General features: G+C 38.3%; 1 protein-coding gene across 1 annotated transcript; it reads left to right on the top strand.

The window, feature by feature from the left end:
- Positions 1–905: 905 nt before the first annotated feature.
- LOC149251536 (uncharacterized) lies at positions 906–6,656 on the top strand. Its single transcript, XM_089453916.1, has 2 exons — positions 906–2,288; positions 2,424–6,656. Exons 1-2 carry the CDS (start codon positions 906–908, stop codon positions 6,654–6,656), a joined length of 5,616 nt encoding a protein of 1,871 aa, XP_089310042.1.
- The last annotated feature ends 10,023 nt before the right edge of the window (positions 6,657–16,679 follow it).

Genomic DNA, 16,679 nt, shown 5'->3' with positions numbered 1-16,679 from the left:
CCCCATACTTAAATTCAAAAAGAGTCAAGGGATCTCTACTTGAATGGTTCATGAGGCACAATACTTGCTAAGGTTTTGCAAATGGGGTAGCAAGCTAAGTGGGCTTGATTGTGGGGAAAACTCCACAGTTAAGCGCGCTTGAGCCAGAGGAGTTCTGGGATGGGTGACCTCCTGGGAAGTCCTGGAAGTGATGATTGATGATATGTGATTCATTTCACTAGTTTCAATCTCACTTCTTCACCCCTGTGAGCATCACCCGATGCAATGAGTGCTAAGTGAACTATTCAAAAATCATGAGAAATTAGTCAGTTACGACTACCTCTCATGGAAATGGTCATACGTTAATGCAATGAGTGCTAAGTGAACTATTCAAAAATCATGAGAAATTAGTCAGTTACGACTACCTCTCATGGAAATGGTCATACGTTAATGACTTACTTAACGCAGTTGAATCCCAAAAATGATATCTAATAAAATAAAATAAAAAATTAATTAAAAAAAATGTGTCAATTAATATTAACAAACCCAATTTTGAAAACGAAATATATACAACTTAAAAAGAGATCGATTAGCTTATTCATTGAATATTAAAAAATATCAAGGAGATGTTGTCATGTAACGTTACATTAAAAAAGATAATGGAGGAACGGAGCATGAGGCGGGCGCCTCTGGTTAGGGTTTACGCAGGTGCGCAGGATTGACAGAGGAATCCGCAGCCAGGGGACGGTTCCTCAGTCGGGGGACGGAATCCTCAGACAGGGTCTGCGGCTCTTTCGGCTGAAACGATTTTTTGCAGCTTCGTTGTTTTTTAATAAGAGAACTAGGGTTAAAACCTAGCCGACAGTACTGAACGGGATGGACGAGACAAGGGGGGGGGTGCAAACCCCTCCTTCAAAAATATAGTGATGGGAGAAACCAGTTCAGAAGGGATTCCAAACGGAAACAAGGAAAACCTGGCCCCGGTAATGGGCAACTTATGGCAGAAACGAATGAAAGGAAAATGCCTTCCTCGAGCTCAGAAAAAACCCAGGTATGTCATTCCCTTCAATAAACTGGAGGAATACAATAGCTATATGAAGGATCATGCATTAATCTGCAAATTTATCGGCTATTGGCCTTCAGAAAAGGAGTTAAATAGATGGATAGAACAGCGATGGAAACCCCGGGGTCATATAGATCTTAAACTGGGAGCGCAGGGTTTCTTCACTGCTATCTTTACGAACCTGGAAGACAAGAACAGAATTTTTGAGGAAGGGCCGTACTTCCTGAACAATGCAGGTCTGTTTATGAAGCATTGGGAAGAACGGTATAACCCTGACAAAGAAAAACTAATGGATGCCCCGGTGTGGGTTAGGCTGTTTGGGTTACCCGATGAGTTTTGGGATCCGGAAATCTTGGAAGGAATAGGAAACTCAATAGGTAGCTTTGTCAAGACTGCAGAGGCCACCAGAAGAGGAAAGTATAATGCCTTTGCCAGAATTTGTGTTTTCATGAACTTGGCTGAACCACTCCCGGAAAATATCGAATTGGAATACCATGATGAAGTCTGGACGCAGCCGATTGATTATGAACACATCCCCTTTCGATGCCGGAAATGTCATGAGTACGGCCACCTATATAGGCAATGCCCATTGAATAAGGAGGAAGGGGGGAAGTCAGATAAAGATAGGGCAGCAGACAAAGAGGAAGGCTTCCAGCAAGTCTATAGAAAGAAACGGCAAAATAAGGAAAACCTGAAACCCAAATCGCAAGAAACATCCAATACAATAAAAAGTCAAAATAAGTTCCAGGCGCTGCAAGATGACGCGGAAGGGTATGAAATAAATTTGAATGATGATGAAGATCCAGAGAACTCGCCCATGGAGATTTCCCGAGAAGAGAAAGAGAAAGCAAAAAGCCCAAACAAACCAAACAAGGAACAAACAGAGGAAAAAGAGGCGGAAGAAACAGTGGAATCGCATATGGAAATTGAAAACCAAATGGAAAATGAGGCCGAAGAGGAAAAGTTAATGAAGAGACTACTCCAGGAGTGGAAGTATCTGGATAATAGATTTATACCAGAAAAACAAAAACAGTTATTCAAGGAAGCTTTCCAGAAATACAAGGAACGGAAAGGGGAAAACCTGGAAAAACAAATAACGGAGGTTGGTGAGCAGCAGAAAGAAATGCTGGAAATGGGCAATGCTGGCAAAAGTAGCAGAAAAAGAGGCCGGAGAACGTTAAATGAAACTATCCAATCGGTGGGCGAAACATTGATCAACTCTGGTAAAGTGATACCTCTGTCAGAGGTATTTTTTCCTTCCTTCCAAAAGTTTTAAATGATTATTGTCAGCTGGAATATTAGGGGCTTGCATAGTAAGGGAAAGCAAAGATATTTGAGAGATAAACTCAAAAAAGAAAAACCTAGCATTTTGATACTGCAGGAGACTAAAATTGGGGTACACCAGTTAGAAGAAATCATTGAAAAAAATAGATTGAATTACAAAGTTATGGGACAGGATGCCATAGGAGTTGCTGGGGGAATAGCAATATTGTGGAACCCGAATGAAATCCTTCTAGATAATTGGACTAGCATGCATGGAATCTTGACCGGGCTGGGCAGGATAGTGGGGACCAATGAAAAGGTGGTCATTACAGGTGTTTATGGACCCACAAACCCTGGAGAAAAAGAAAACTTCATCAGAAGTTTAAGAACTATCCGACAACTTTTTTCTGGGCAACCTTGGATCATTGGAGGAGACTTCAACTTAATCAGATCCCTGGAAGAGAAAAAAGGTGGGGTTAGAAGGCTGGATCAGTTCATGGATAAATTTAATGAGATGATAGAGGACCTAAGAGTAGTAGATCTTAAAACCATCAATGGAGTCTATACATGGAATAATCGAAGAGGAGGCAAGAACCAAATTGCCTCAAAACTGGACAGATTTTTAATATCTGAAGACATCTTGAACAAGGATATCTTTGTCGAGGCCAAGATTATCCCCTCCTTGGGCTCGGACCATTGGCCAATCCGATTGGAAATCGACATTAAAAAAATCCAGGGTAAGAAGCCATTTCGTTTTGAAGCATTCTGGTTACGGGATCCGAATTTCATAAAAAAGGTAGAAGAATGGTGGAATCAAAGTAGAGTGCAGGGTAGAGGAAAGATGCACGCATTTCATTTAAAATTGAAAGAATTGAAGATGAAGATTAAGAAGTGGAACAAAGAGGAATTTGGCAACATCTTGGAAGATAAGCAAAAACTAGAAAAGGAAATGGAGGATCTCCAACAGAAAATAATTTTGGAAGGCAGGGCTGAGGAAAGCATCACCAAAGAAGGGATTCTGCTGGGAAGAATGGAAGAAAGACGAAAGCAAGAGGAAATTCTATGGCGACAAAAATCTAGAATTAAATGGCTTCGGGAAGGGGAAAGAAATACAAAATTTTTTCATCAGGCAATGGTTAAGCATAGACAGGGAAACAGAATTCTCTCCATTAAAGGGAATAATGGTATAAGGTTGGTGGAGCAAAAGGAAATTGAGCAAACACTAGTGGATCATCATAGAGGAATCCTTTCTGAACCTCAAGTAGATCGAGTGAGAGCTATCCAGGAGATCTGTACTGCTATACCTAGACTAGTTACGGAGGACCAGAACAAAGCCTTAATGAGGGCGGTTACTTTGGAAGAGCTGGAAGATACAGTGAAAGCAATGAGGAAGGGCACAGCACCGGGCCCGGACGGCTTTACAGTAGATTTCTACCAGGCTGGCTGGCATTTTCTTGGAAAAGACATACTGGATTTGGTAGAAGAGTCAAGGGTGCAGCAGAAGGTATGGCCGGCTCTTAACTCAACCTTCTTTACTCTAATTCCTAAAGGAGAAAATATGGAGGATGCTAATGGCTTCAGGCCGATAGCTCTCTGTAATGTAGTGTATAAGATCATAACCTCTCTAATTGCTAGAAGATTAAAACCCTTGCTGGAAAGTTTAATATCGGCGGAGCAAACTGGTTTTGTGGAGGGGAGGCAGATCTTGGATGGCTTAGTTGTCTCTCAAGAAGTTATTCACTCACTCAAAGATAAAAAACGAAAGGGAATGATGATCAAGCTTGATTTATCCAAGGCTTACGATAGGCTTAACTGGAGGTACCTGGAAAGAGTTCTGGAATGTTTCGGTTTTCACAAGAGATGGATTACATGGATCCACAATCTCATTTCTTCCCCTAACTTTTCAATCTTAGTCAATGGAAACCCTTCGAACACGTTTAATGCCTCCAGAGGTATCCGTCAGGGTGATCCGTTGTCCCCTTTCTTGTTCATCTTAGCAGCAGAGGGTCTAGGAAGGTATATTACTCAGGAAAGAGCAGCTCATAGATTAAAAGGACTTCGCTTATGGGGAGACAGACTTCCTCTAACGCATCAACAATTTGTTGATGATATAATGCTCTTTGGAGAGCCAACTGTTAAGGAAGTCAAACATCTAAAGAAAATTCTAGACCTGTTTGCTGAGGCATCGGGACTTGAAATTAACCGGGATAAATCGTGTGTTTTTATCTTCAACACGGTGGATCAAGTGAAGACTCACCTTATTAGAATTCTGGGCTTCAAAACGGGTGAACTACCTACCAAGTATCTGGGTAACATGCTGGACTTCACGTCAAAAAGATTAAAGAATTGGCAGGGAATCTTAGATAGAATGAGGAAAAAAGTCTCGAGCTGGGCCTTTAGGGCCCTGAATATTGCTGGCAGAATTGTTTTAGCCAAATCGGTTCTTCAAGCTATACCTATTTATCCCCTTTCAATTATGGCGGCCCCGAGAGGAGTTTATGGGAAGATTAGAGAAATTATCAGAAATTTCATTTGGAGAGGGTCGGAGGAAAAGAAGAAATGGGCCTTAGTGGCCTGGAATCAGCTTACAGAGAGGAAAGAGAGAGGTGGGTTAGGATTAAGAGACCCAGAATTGCTCAATCAAACAATGGGAGCTAAACTTTGGTGGAGGTGGTTGCAAGGGGGAAATGACCTCTGGAAATCAATATGGAGAACAAAATATCGAATGCCAGACTCACAGGTAGACATTCTAAGACAAGAAGAAACGCCTCGCGGATCCGCTGTATGGGAATTGGCCAGCCAAAATAGAAACATTGTCGAGCAGCATGCGTTCTGGGAAATCAGAGGAGGGAATGAGGCTCACTTCTGGGACGACAAATGGCAGCAAAGAGAAAGACTGAACAATATGCAGAATCTTCATCAAATCAGAGGAAGAATTGAGGGGAATAGAACAAGTGTCAAGGATTATTGGAAACCTGCCAGCATGGATGACTGGTGGAGATCCTGGAAGGACCCGTTAGAGTGGGATCAGAATCTTAGTCCTGACATGCAGACGGCTTTCAAAAAGGAAATGAACTCAAGGAAAATCAGAGTAAGAGACGGAAAAGATATCCTACGCTGGGGTAATACCATGAGAGGCCTTTTCTCAGCTAAGGAAGCTTATTATTTGGTAAATTCTCACAATAACAATGAAGGCCAGCAGGATTGGAGGAAAATTTGGGATCTAAATTGGTGGCCCAAAGTGACCACTTTCACTTGGTTAGCTTCGAAAAACAAAATCTTAACTTGGGACCGCATCCAGAAACGGGGTTTCTCGGGACCTTCGAGCTGCTATCTGTGCAGAAAACACGAAGAAAACAGAGATCATATCATGATCCACTGCCCGTTTATTAATCAACTCTGGTCTAATACCAAGCGCACCTTTAATAAACCTGGGGTGGAGGTTAGAGATTTTCTCGAAATGGTTTTCCATTGGAGGGAAGAAACTTTCCACTGCAAAGTCATACAGCGAGCCTGGAATCTTGTATCAGGTTTTGTAATATGGATGGCATGGAAGGAACGCAATGCTAGAATTTTCAAAAGTATCAATAAGGAGCTTGAGGTAATCTGGGAGCGGGTGGTAGAGGCGATGAGAGAAACCATTCTGGTAGAGAGATGGCAGGACGAGGATTGGAAAGCAGATCCAAGGGAGCAAGAAATTTTGAACAGACTCAACCTTAAATTTGAAATGGTGCATTATCAATTAAGGAGAGAGCAGGACATGAGGATTAAAAGCCCAGACAAGTTTACCTATCCTAGGGGACAATTTATAAAACTAAATTTCGATGGGGCCTCTAAGGGCAACCCTGGGGATGCAGGGTTCGGGGGTATATTCCGTGACAGCAACAGACAAGTAAGATGGATATATGCCGACTGGGGAGGGAAGATGACCAACAATGAGGCCGAGTTCTGGGCTCTCCATACTGGATTGAGAATTGCTATCAGAAATGGGTACTCCAACTTGGAAATTACGGGCGACTCCCAAATTGCCATTGAAATGGTAAAGAAACTCAGGAATGGCAAGGGGTGGGAAAAGGTGACTAAGAGCTGGCGCACAGCAGGTATCGTACAGGAGATAGCGGATATGATTAAAAGAATAGACTACTGTATCTTTAATCATGTTAGAAGAAATGGCAATAAAACTGCGGACTGGCTTGCCAACTGGGGCAGCCGTGGCCAGCAAAGCAGGATAGATAGTCAGTGGAGGAATGCGGAGGCAAATAGAGAGTGGAAAGATCTGATTACGCTCATTAAGGTTGATCATGATGGTGTTATCGGGGATCACACTTCGATCAATGAAAGGGATTATTAATTGGCAGAGGCACGATCGAACCATGGCCAAGGTTCGATTGAATAAGGTGCTAAGTGGCATGCAAATCCACACAATGATGAAGCAGGAATTAAAAGGAGGTATTATGGCGGCAGAGGGGATGAGTACCAAAGATTACACATTTGATGCGATAATTAATAGGCATCAGCTGAGAGGGGAGATTAACGAGGCGTCAGGATACATTGCAGTGGACGTGATTACGGATGGAACGGCCGACGGTAGTGGGGTACCGGATCCGGATGGGAAGCAGCCGGGAATTAAAATTCGGGCCTCATCCTATGTTCACCATATTATAAATCTCCGAAGTCAAGAGAAACAGAGACCGAGAAACAACTACCCTTGCGGGATAATTCAGAAACATTTCCATAGTCTCCAGCAGAGGCATTCAAAGGGGGGAAATAATCAGAGAAGGAAGAGCGACAGGACTGCAGGTGGTATGGAAACTCGACAGAGAGGCCGTGGTGTAGGGGAGCGGAATGCAATTGATGAAGATCGGGAGCAAGGGAAGGGCAAAAGCCCCATAGAACGAGACTCCCCATTCATAATTTGGGATATAGATGATGATTCAGAAGAGGAAGACGTTGGAGTCTATGGGAAAAGATTTAAGGAAATGCAAAAGAGGAGCTCGAAAGGTAGCACGCCCCAGCCGGAGACAAATTCGCCTATGCTGAATGCCTCTGATGATAGACGTTCGGGGCTTCGCAAGAGGGGTCGTCCACTGAGCAGTGGTCAAAGCAAAATGCAGAAGGGGGATAGGAACCAGAGCACGACAGAGCACGAGGAAGGGGAAAATTCTGGAAAGCGACAGCAGCAATCTGCGAAGCCTAAAAGAACAGTGATGCACCAAATTCGAGAGGCGGAAACGGCCTTTCAAAACAATGCTGACCCTGATATTCGTAGGTTAATGCAATATCTTGAAGAGGAGGCCATTCAGGAGCAATCGTCAGACGAGATGGAAGAATGGGCAACAATCCTCCACGACCCGGGCCACACTCGTGGTCGCAGGACTCTGTTCAAGCAGTCCCTTCACATGTATTGGGTAATGAAAGGCTTGATGGCGAAGGCCTTGGAACAGGTTGCCAAAGAAATGGCTGATTTACTTCAGAAGAAACCGGATATGAGCAAGGAGCTAGGCTATATTCGTACAGCCTTGTCAAGACAGGAGGATAAAATGGATGAGATTCTTCACCTTCTGAAGAGTGATCGTCAGGATCCTGTTCAAGGAGACAGCCAGCCGAATCCTGCGCAAGGAGCCAGCCGGCCAGTGGAAAAGGAAAATGCATGACGGGAGATATGTTGAATACTGTTTCTCTGTTTTGTTCTGATTTTGTTTCGTGTCTTTATAGATGAATAGTAGGAACAGAAATATAGTCATGAATAGGGTTTGCTGTAAGTTTCAAAACTGCTATGCTGTGTTAGCTACTTTGGTTAGACTGAGAGCCTATTACTTCTGGGCTGGACTGAAAAATTACAGATGGTTTTTGACCCGGTTTCCCCTTGAGGGCGGGCTTCTATGGTTTGGACGATGTATCTTTTTGAAAAATTTTCAGTAATAGAATGAGTAATACCTGAGCTTACAAAAAAAAAAAAAACGTTACATTAAAAAAAATACTAAAAAATATATGTGTCGGCTAATATATATTGTATATGCTGAAGATATGTGTAACGTTACTATATATGTGTTGGCTAATATATATTGTATATGTTGAAGATATGTCTAACATTACTTTAAAATAAAAAAACCAATTAAAAAAAAAATGTGTCGGTTAATACTAACAAATCCAATTTTGAAAACGAAATATATACAATTTAAAAAGAGATCGATTAGCTTATTCATTGAATAACAAATAAAATTAAGTAAAAGAAGTGGATAATTCAATTGGGCATATCCTGTAATAATAAGGAGTTCCTGGCATTTAGGTTTTCCGTTGTGTGATTTCTGTAATAATAACTCAGTGAATTTATATTTCGTTGCATTCAGGTTTTCTGTTGTAGGAAGGTAAACTCAATATAATGGAAGGTGCTCAATAAAATTAGTATGAGTGAGGGGAAATATTGAGTAGAATGTAATATTTAGGGTAGGGTAAATATTAGGTAAAATTTAATAATATTACATTTTAATAATATTTCTCCCCACCCGTGGCCACTATTTATTAGGTGAGGGTAGTTATAAATATTGGGTAACATATAATATTTTAATATTATATTTTATGTAATCAATATATTTGTAACAATTAATATATATGTGTTCCATCTATAAATTTAATTAATAAGCGGATAAAAACTTAATATTTACGATATGACAAGATTTTTAATCATGAATATTTACCATGGATATTAGTAATTTCTAAGTAGGTTTTTTACAATACTATAGGCCAATAACCCACAAGAGAAAGATAGAGAGGGAGACAAGGAAAGAAAATTACTACCATGGTTTTATGGATCTAGGCTTTTAATTGTTACAATACCATGGCTTATCAATACCACATGCCCAAAAACAATAACTTAGTTCAAAATAAAAATATTTTGCAAATATTTCATTTTAATTTAATTTTATAATATTTTTTAATTAAATATAAGAGCAAAAAGGCTATAATTACTTCTGAAGTATATCTAAACCCTCCATTCTCACAACTACTAACAATATTTTCAATAGAGATTAAATGGAGGTTTTAATAAATTAAAAAATGAGAATACTTTTATATATACATATATGAAATTTATATAAAATAAATAATATTATAAAGAACTAGGATAGATGCATCTTAACCAAGGATCCAAGCCAAGTGAAAAAGCAAAGTGATTAACAATGATAGAGGAAAGATAGTGGGTGATTCTTTTAATCTTTTTTGTATTTTCTTTAACATGATTGATCCAAAATATAGGTTTAATATTTTACAGCCAATTATGTTTTTTTATTAATTTAAATACTTTCTTAAATACAATACAATGGGATCATATTTAAGAAAGAGAGTGAGATGGAAAGGGGAATAGAGTGTGGGAGAAAGACACAGTGAGAGAGAGAAAGTAAGAGAGAGAGGAGGGGGAGAGAGGGAGCGAGAGAGATGGATTTGGCAGGGGAAAGAGAGGGAGTGACAAGAGAGAGATGAAGATGGAATGAGGGAGAGAGGAGATGAGGGAAGAGAGAGAAAAGGAGATGATAAAGATAGGGAAAGAAGGGGAAGAGAGAGACATGGAAACATATATATGGAAGGGGGGGAGAAGGGGAGAGAGAGAGAAGGAGAGAGGGAGGGAGATAGTGACAGAGTTGGAGGGTGGAGAGAGAGAATGTGTGTATGATGGGGGAAGAGACGGAGGGAGGTGGGAGAGAAGGGGAGAGAGAGGAAGGAAAAAGAGAGAGGAGAGAGATGGAGTTGTAAGGGGAAGAAAGACATAGAGAGAGAAAGGTGGAGAGGGAGTGGCAAGGGAGAGATGGAGAGTCAATGTGAGAGAGAGAGAGAGAAGGGGAAGAGATAGAAAGGGAAAGGAAGAGGGAGAGATAGATAGATATATAAATAGATATGGGGAGAGGGAGAGAGAGCGTGGCATATGTTTAGGGGGTTGAGATAGAGAGACAAATAAGGAGAGATGGAGGGAGGTATAAATATAGATGGCAGGGGGAGAGAGGAAAGAAGAGAAAGATAGATAAAGTTAGGGAGAGGCAGATAGAGTGAGATGGGGGAGAGAGGGAGGGGAAGAGAGAGAAGGAGAGGAGGAGGGAGATAGACACAGAATGGAAGGTGGAGAGAGAGGGAAGAAGAAAGAGTCTCGCAAAGACAAATACAGACATGGAAGTTAGATCTAGAAAGTCATGAATATTTTAGATTTTCACTAAAATAGATGTATTGATTTCAATGTAGTTGTCTATTTTTAATCGTATTTGATCACATGCACTATATGCATTGATTTCAGTGTAGATGTTGATTTCTACTCCTGTTTGATTGCTTGCACAGGATGCATTGGTTTTAGTGTAGATATTGATTTCTAATCCTATTTTATCGCTTGCACTAGATGCATTGATTTCAATGTAGGTGTCGATTTCTAATCATATTTAATACTTTACACTAGATGCATTGATTTCAGTGTAGATGTTGATTTCTACTCATATTTGATTGCTTGCATTAGATGCATTGGCTTTAGTGTAGATATTGATTAATAATCCTATTTGATTGCTTGAAATAGATGCATTGATTCCAGTTTAGATGTTTATTTCTAATCCTATTTGATTGTTTGCACTAGATGCATCGATTTTAGTGTAGATGTTGATTTCTAATTTGATGCAACAAGATGTATGATGTACATTAATTTCAAAGTAATTAGATTAATAGTGTGCATTGATTTCAGTGTAAGCACATCTCTACCTCCTCCATCTATATCTCTATCTCCCATTGTCTCTCCTTCTCTATCTCTCTATCTCAGCCCCTAAGCATACACACTCTCTCTCCATATCTATCTATATATCTCTTTCTCTCCCTTTCCCCTCCCTCTCTCTCTCTTCCCCTTCTTTCTCTCTCCCTAACATTTCTCTGTCCATGTCCATATCTATTCCTCCTTCCCTATCTTTGCCTCTCTCTTCTTACCTCTCCCCCCCATCTATTTCTCTATCCCCCCTTGTCTCTCCTTCTCACCCCAAAACATGCACACTCTCTCTCAGTGTAAGCACATAAAAATTATTCAACCATAAATACAATACTTGAATTTTCATCCTAAATAAAATGTTTGCTTACTTGAATTTATAATTGGGTACATTCTTATTATACCCATTTTCCATCATTCAACATTGTTAATTACTTTGCATTCAAACGCAGTAATAGAAAATAACTACCATTGAAAATTATTTGGGGTTTAACACTCCATAAGTCATAATGAATGACTTTGGAGAAACCTACTATTAATATTCGAGAGCAACAGAGACAAGGTATGTTGTTTACTACAATAGCTCCAGTTAAATATTTGAATTGTCTATCACGAACTACTCTTTTCATTTGATCAATATGAGAAAATGGAAAAAAATAGTTTCAGATTGATTGCAATGAAGATTGTTTGTAATTGACTATATTCTTAGTATTCAAATTTTCTATCTATCAAAATTGTTACATTGACACTTTGCATTCAAAATTTATATTTCTATCATTGTTTGTAATTGACTATATTCTTAGTATTCAAATTTTCTATCTATCGAAATTGTTACATTGACACTTTGCACTCAAAATTTGTATTTCATCATTTTACATCATTCAAGTTACTAACAACGTTTCTCATCTCAGCAAATTGAGGTAACTAAGAAAATTTTAAATTAAATTGACCAAATTAATCTTAGACATATTTAGCATATTTAAAATTATCAAAATAATTAGATGTTCAACAAATTTTGTATGACCGCACACCACTGAAACCAACCTAGATCCATCTTAACACCGGATCTATCAAGCGCCGAGAGGGATCAAATCTCTCAAGGTGCAAACATTTCCTCAAGTTTTGCACTCAAAAAATAGGTTTGCACCTCAAGAGATTTGATCCCTCTCGGCGCTTAATAGATCGGGTGTTAAGATGGATCTGGACTGGTTTAATATAAATTAAGTATATATTATATATTATTTTTAAAAAATTGTGTATATATTATTTAAAGAAAATGATGTATATATTATAAAAAAATTTAAAAATAAATTTTTATGGTTGAAATGTTTATTTAGTCATATATATTTTTTATTTTAGCATTAAAAAATACAATTTTATATATTGTTTAAAGAAAATTATGTATATATTATAAAAAAATAAAAATAAGTTTTTATGATTGAAAGGTTTATTTAGTTATTTTTTTATTTAACATTAAAAATACAATTAAAACGATGAAAAATAATACATTATAATTTGCATTCCAAAATAATACTAGTTATATTTTTTTAAATTAAATTAAATAAAACCAAAATTGACACTCATATTAAATATTAATAGAAAAACCATCTATCCACCAATTTGATCTCCCTTATACTTACACATGTAAAGTGCCAATTTCTAGATGTTTCTTGATTATCCCTTTTTTACGGATGTGTGATAAGGAATTCGAAAATAATCGTTTTGTTGTTTGGGTATGGTTGGAGACATGACCTTGGGCATTGAGATTTGGTTTTTGAGGCAGCAAAGGATGAGCTCTCATCAGTGGAGGTGACAGAAAAGTGCTCCCTTGTGGCCCACGGTATGTAGCCGTAGCAACTCATGTGAATGGTCCGGCATTGGCCGCTTAGAAAGGCAGCCCCGTAGTGACAGCTAAAAAGGCATCTCAACGATCAAGCTAGAACTTTCGTTAAGTGTACGAAGTTAAGGTAACTTGGTATTATATGCTTTTTTCGCTTTAATTACGTAGGTTAGATTTAAGGGATAAAATCAAATGGTAGACATTTCTCTTATTCTTAATGTTGAGTTTAGTTGACTTTTATTTTTCAGATTTGTTTTTATTTTTTCAATTATATATATATATATCTTATTATTTAGAGTTGGTATTGTAAATGTTATAATTGGTATTTTTGGTTTACTTATACAAGTGTTCTACGTTGTTGGCATAGTTGTAATTTTTTTTTAAAGGCATGGTGTGACCATGGTAAGGTTTTGAGTTGATAGTGTGGTCCAACTAAAAAGGATAATAAATTTTGTGTATTTTTGGTTTGGTTTGGTTTGGTTTGTTTTTTTCTTTTTTTGCAAATACTAAATTCTATTAACTGTAAGGCAAAATATTTTTACATAGTGTCGAGGCCTCAGGAGTCATAGTTTGAGAGCGCTCAACAGAACATAACTGCCCCCTTACAAACAAAAGCTGGGGAGACCAGTTACAAAGATCAAGAAACCAGATGAAAGACATAGAGAGTGACATATTTAGCTGAGAAAGAGAACTGAGCCACAGAAACACAAAATCAGTGCAAACCAGCACAAAGTGTATCACCAAATCCCCAGCTGGAAGCCAAAAACAGTAGGTCATGAGTGTTGAAACCTGACTGTGAGCCTGAAACAGTAGCCGAAACAAAAAATAAAGAGGCAGTCCCAGGTGGCGCTACCCCTCCTTTGCCTTGCCATGATTCTTCTCCTCAGCCAGACCTGCACCGCCAGTTCTCAAACTTTCATTGCCGCCCAAATCGCTGCCAGGGATTGCCATGGAATGGCTTGCTTCACCTTGAGTCCCTTCCTCAGCAGCAGGTCCTGTATCTTCAAGGGGAGGAATATTTTTGAGAAATTCCTCCTGTCCAGACTTCTCACTTTTCCAATTCTCCAGGCTATCTTTGTCCATGGAATGCTCACTGCTTTGGGAAGGATCAGGAGCAATGCAGGCCAGAGGGGAGACCTGATTTTCCTCTTCTGAAAGAATAATGGTAATGTGAGCAGTAATAAGGGGCTTGTTCAAATTACTTTGAAATTTAAAGTGCGTGGTTTGGAAGGCATTGTTCGGAATAGGCTTGCGTCCAGAGCTCAAAGGTGGCACAGCCTCGTGGACGGGGGGGATTGATGGGCGCCAGCTTAGTTTCCACAGCATGACCGGCCGAGGAATGCAAGCCACTGTCACGACGCCACCCTGAACAATGCCTCTTACCCGAACGAACCATAATGACAGATAGGTGGTAGGGCGCAGAGAGATTATGGACAACAGAGACGACAGAATAGAGTCGGTTGATGCGAAAGGGATGCCAAACAGAATTCACAGAATACACCCCAGACAATGACACAATACATCCAATGCATAAATCCAGAACAGGGGAGAGCTTACCCTTGGTAATGTTGGCCTGGAGCTCGCGACGGTGAACCAAAATCAGCCCATTACCTTCTGCCTCCGCTAACCAGGTTCCATTGCCGTGAGACTGAGCATAAGGCGTGATGAAAACGCTGAGGATCAGCGTGATTATAACTGAGAGAATGTTGCGTCAAACAGAGCGAGCCATTAATGCAGATCTGCTAATCGATCCTGCCTTAATACCTTCCTCCCGCTCACATAAGGTTAAGTCTCGGGAAGCCACGCTGCTCTGCAGCTGGCAGTACCGGACTTTAATTCTCTGCATGAGATGCATTAAGGGTGATGGTGCCACCTGCATTTGGGGAGTTTGTTTTATTTGTTATTTAATAGAAAATGGAATTAATTTCGGTATAAATGTAATAAGAGAAATTAAATTTAAAAAAAAAAATGTTTTTAGGAAATATGTATATTTTTAATTGTAAATAAAGGGTATTGGGTATTCTACAAAGTGGTACTTGAGCCAAGCTTATAACAGTGAGGATGTATAATTAACTAGCTTCGAGAGGAAGAATTTACAAATTGCTTGTGAAGTGTTTGACAAAATCTCTTAATGGATATTAGAAAGAATACAAGTCACAAATAATGTATTAGATATAATGTCTCAAGATTATAACTGGGGAAAATTCAAAATTTGGAGGAAAACCTTGAATCCTATATGAAATCCAAAGGATAGTTGGCTCAATGGCATTGAATTTGGCTAGTAAATGATCACATTTGGCCATGAAAACCATTCTAGAGAATTCATGATGACTCTATGGAGGATTTTGCAAAAATTATGAAATGGGTGAAACTTTCCAATTCTAGACAAGTAATCAAAATATGATGTGAATTGCACTAGTGATGTGGGATTATATTAGTGATATGGGATAACAATGTGACATGGAAATGTAAGTGTGTTGCTAGGAGGAGTGAGGTTGCACTAGTAGTAGCCATGAGTGTAACACACTCCATTTATTAAATATTAAAAATATTTATAAAACCAAATTTAAGATAAAGAATGGCATGATGCATGATTTCATTGTTATGGTCTCATTATTCTATTGAAGTCCCAATCCTTTAGTCTATCTTAAGAAGATGGAATTATCAAATTTCTCTTCTTTCAATCACCTTTTTTTTTCATATCACCATTGTCTTCTGCTCATTGGGAGCTTTCCAATGATATAAATTTTGACCAATGTTAACCTCTAGACACAAAGTTATTGCCATTAAAAGATTACCCTTCTTAGCACGATATCAACATCCATAAGATTGACACATGTCAATCCTTTTCCCACATGTCATCACAACATAGTGCCCTATCTTTTTGACATGTGGCTAACACATGGTAGGTTGCATGACATGTCACCATTGTAATGTACCACATCAACGACCATGACACCTCATTAGGCCATGTCATATCCAAATCTGAGACTTTTTTTGCACAATGTTTTCTTATTTTACGAGATTCATCTAGATTCGAATAAGGCACTTAGTGAAATAATCAAACATCTGAATATCTTGACCTTCGAATATGTGGAATCCACTCATCCAAAATTTTCCTAAAACCTAATTTAGTAAGATTAACTTCGGTAAGCTTTAGAAATATAAAGCTAGATTATAGAGTCATGAATAAAATGGCACGATTCTCTAAAATAATCCATACTTTGAAAACTAAGTGAAACAAGCTACATACATAGGTTAGAATATAGATGCAATTTACAACTTGAATGGTAAATAATTCAAGAAAAAGTGTTGAACCAAATTATTCAAAAATAGGGAAATATATTTACTTATTCTCACCATTCAAAACATATGATACATGCACTAAAGTTATAGTATTCATTTTAGAACTCTTCTCTTACTCAATTAGTAACTCCATAAATTATTATTTATTGCACTAATTGTTATCTATCCATTTTCCCAAACTCTTCTGGGTTCTTTATCAACTCTTCTAACCTTCTATATATTTCTTTAACGTTTTTTCAAATTCGGGACATACATCCAGTTTTCAATCATACATTATAATATTTTTTATCACAAATACATATTTTTATTTCTCATTTATTATTTTTTATATTCATATTACTTTATTTATAATTTTATAATACCATACTAAACATAAATACACTTAAATGAAAATAATTTATAAATAACACATACATAACAAAATCATAATCACCATAGAGAAATATAATACATTTACTCTTCTCATTATTCAAAACATATATACATACACTAAATTTATATTA

This window comes from Pinus tabuliformis, chromosome 7 (genome assembly GCF_031772625.1).
Source record: "Pinus tabuliformis cultivar Carrire ecotype Pingquan chromosome 7, CPIR1, whole genome shotgun sequence".
Taxonomy (NCBI): Eukaryota; Viridiplantae; Streptophyta; class Pinopsida; order Pinales; family Pinaceae; genus Pinus; species Pinus tabuliformis.
Note: the sequence above shows the minus strand (reverse complement) of the source record. Positions and strands in the feature narration are given on the sequence as shown.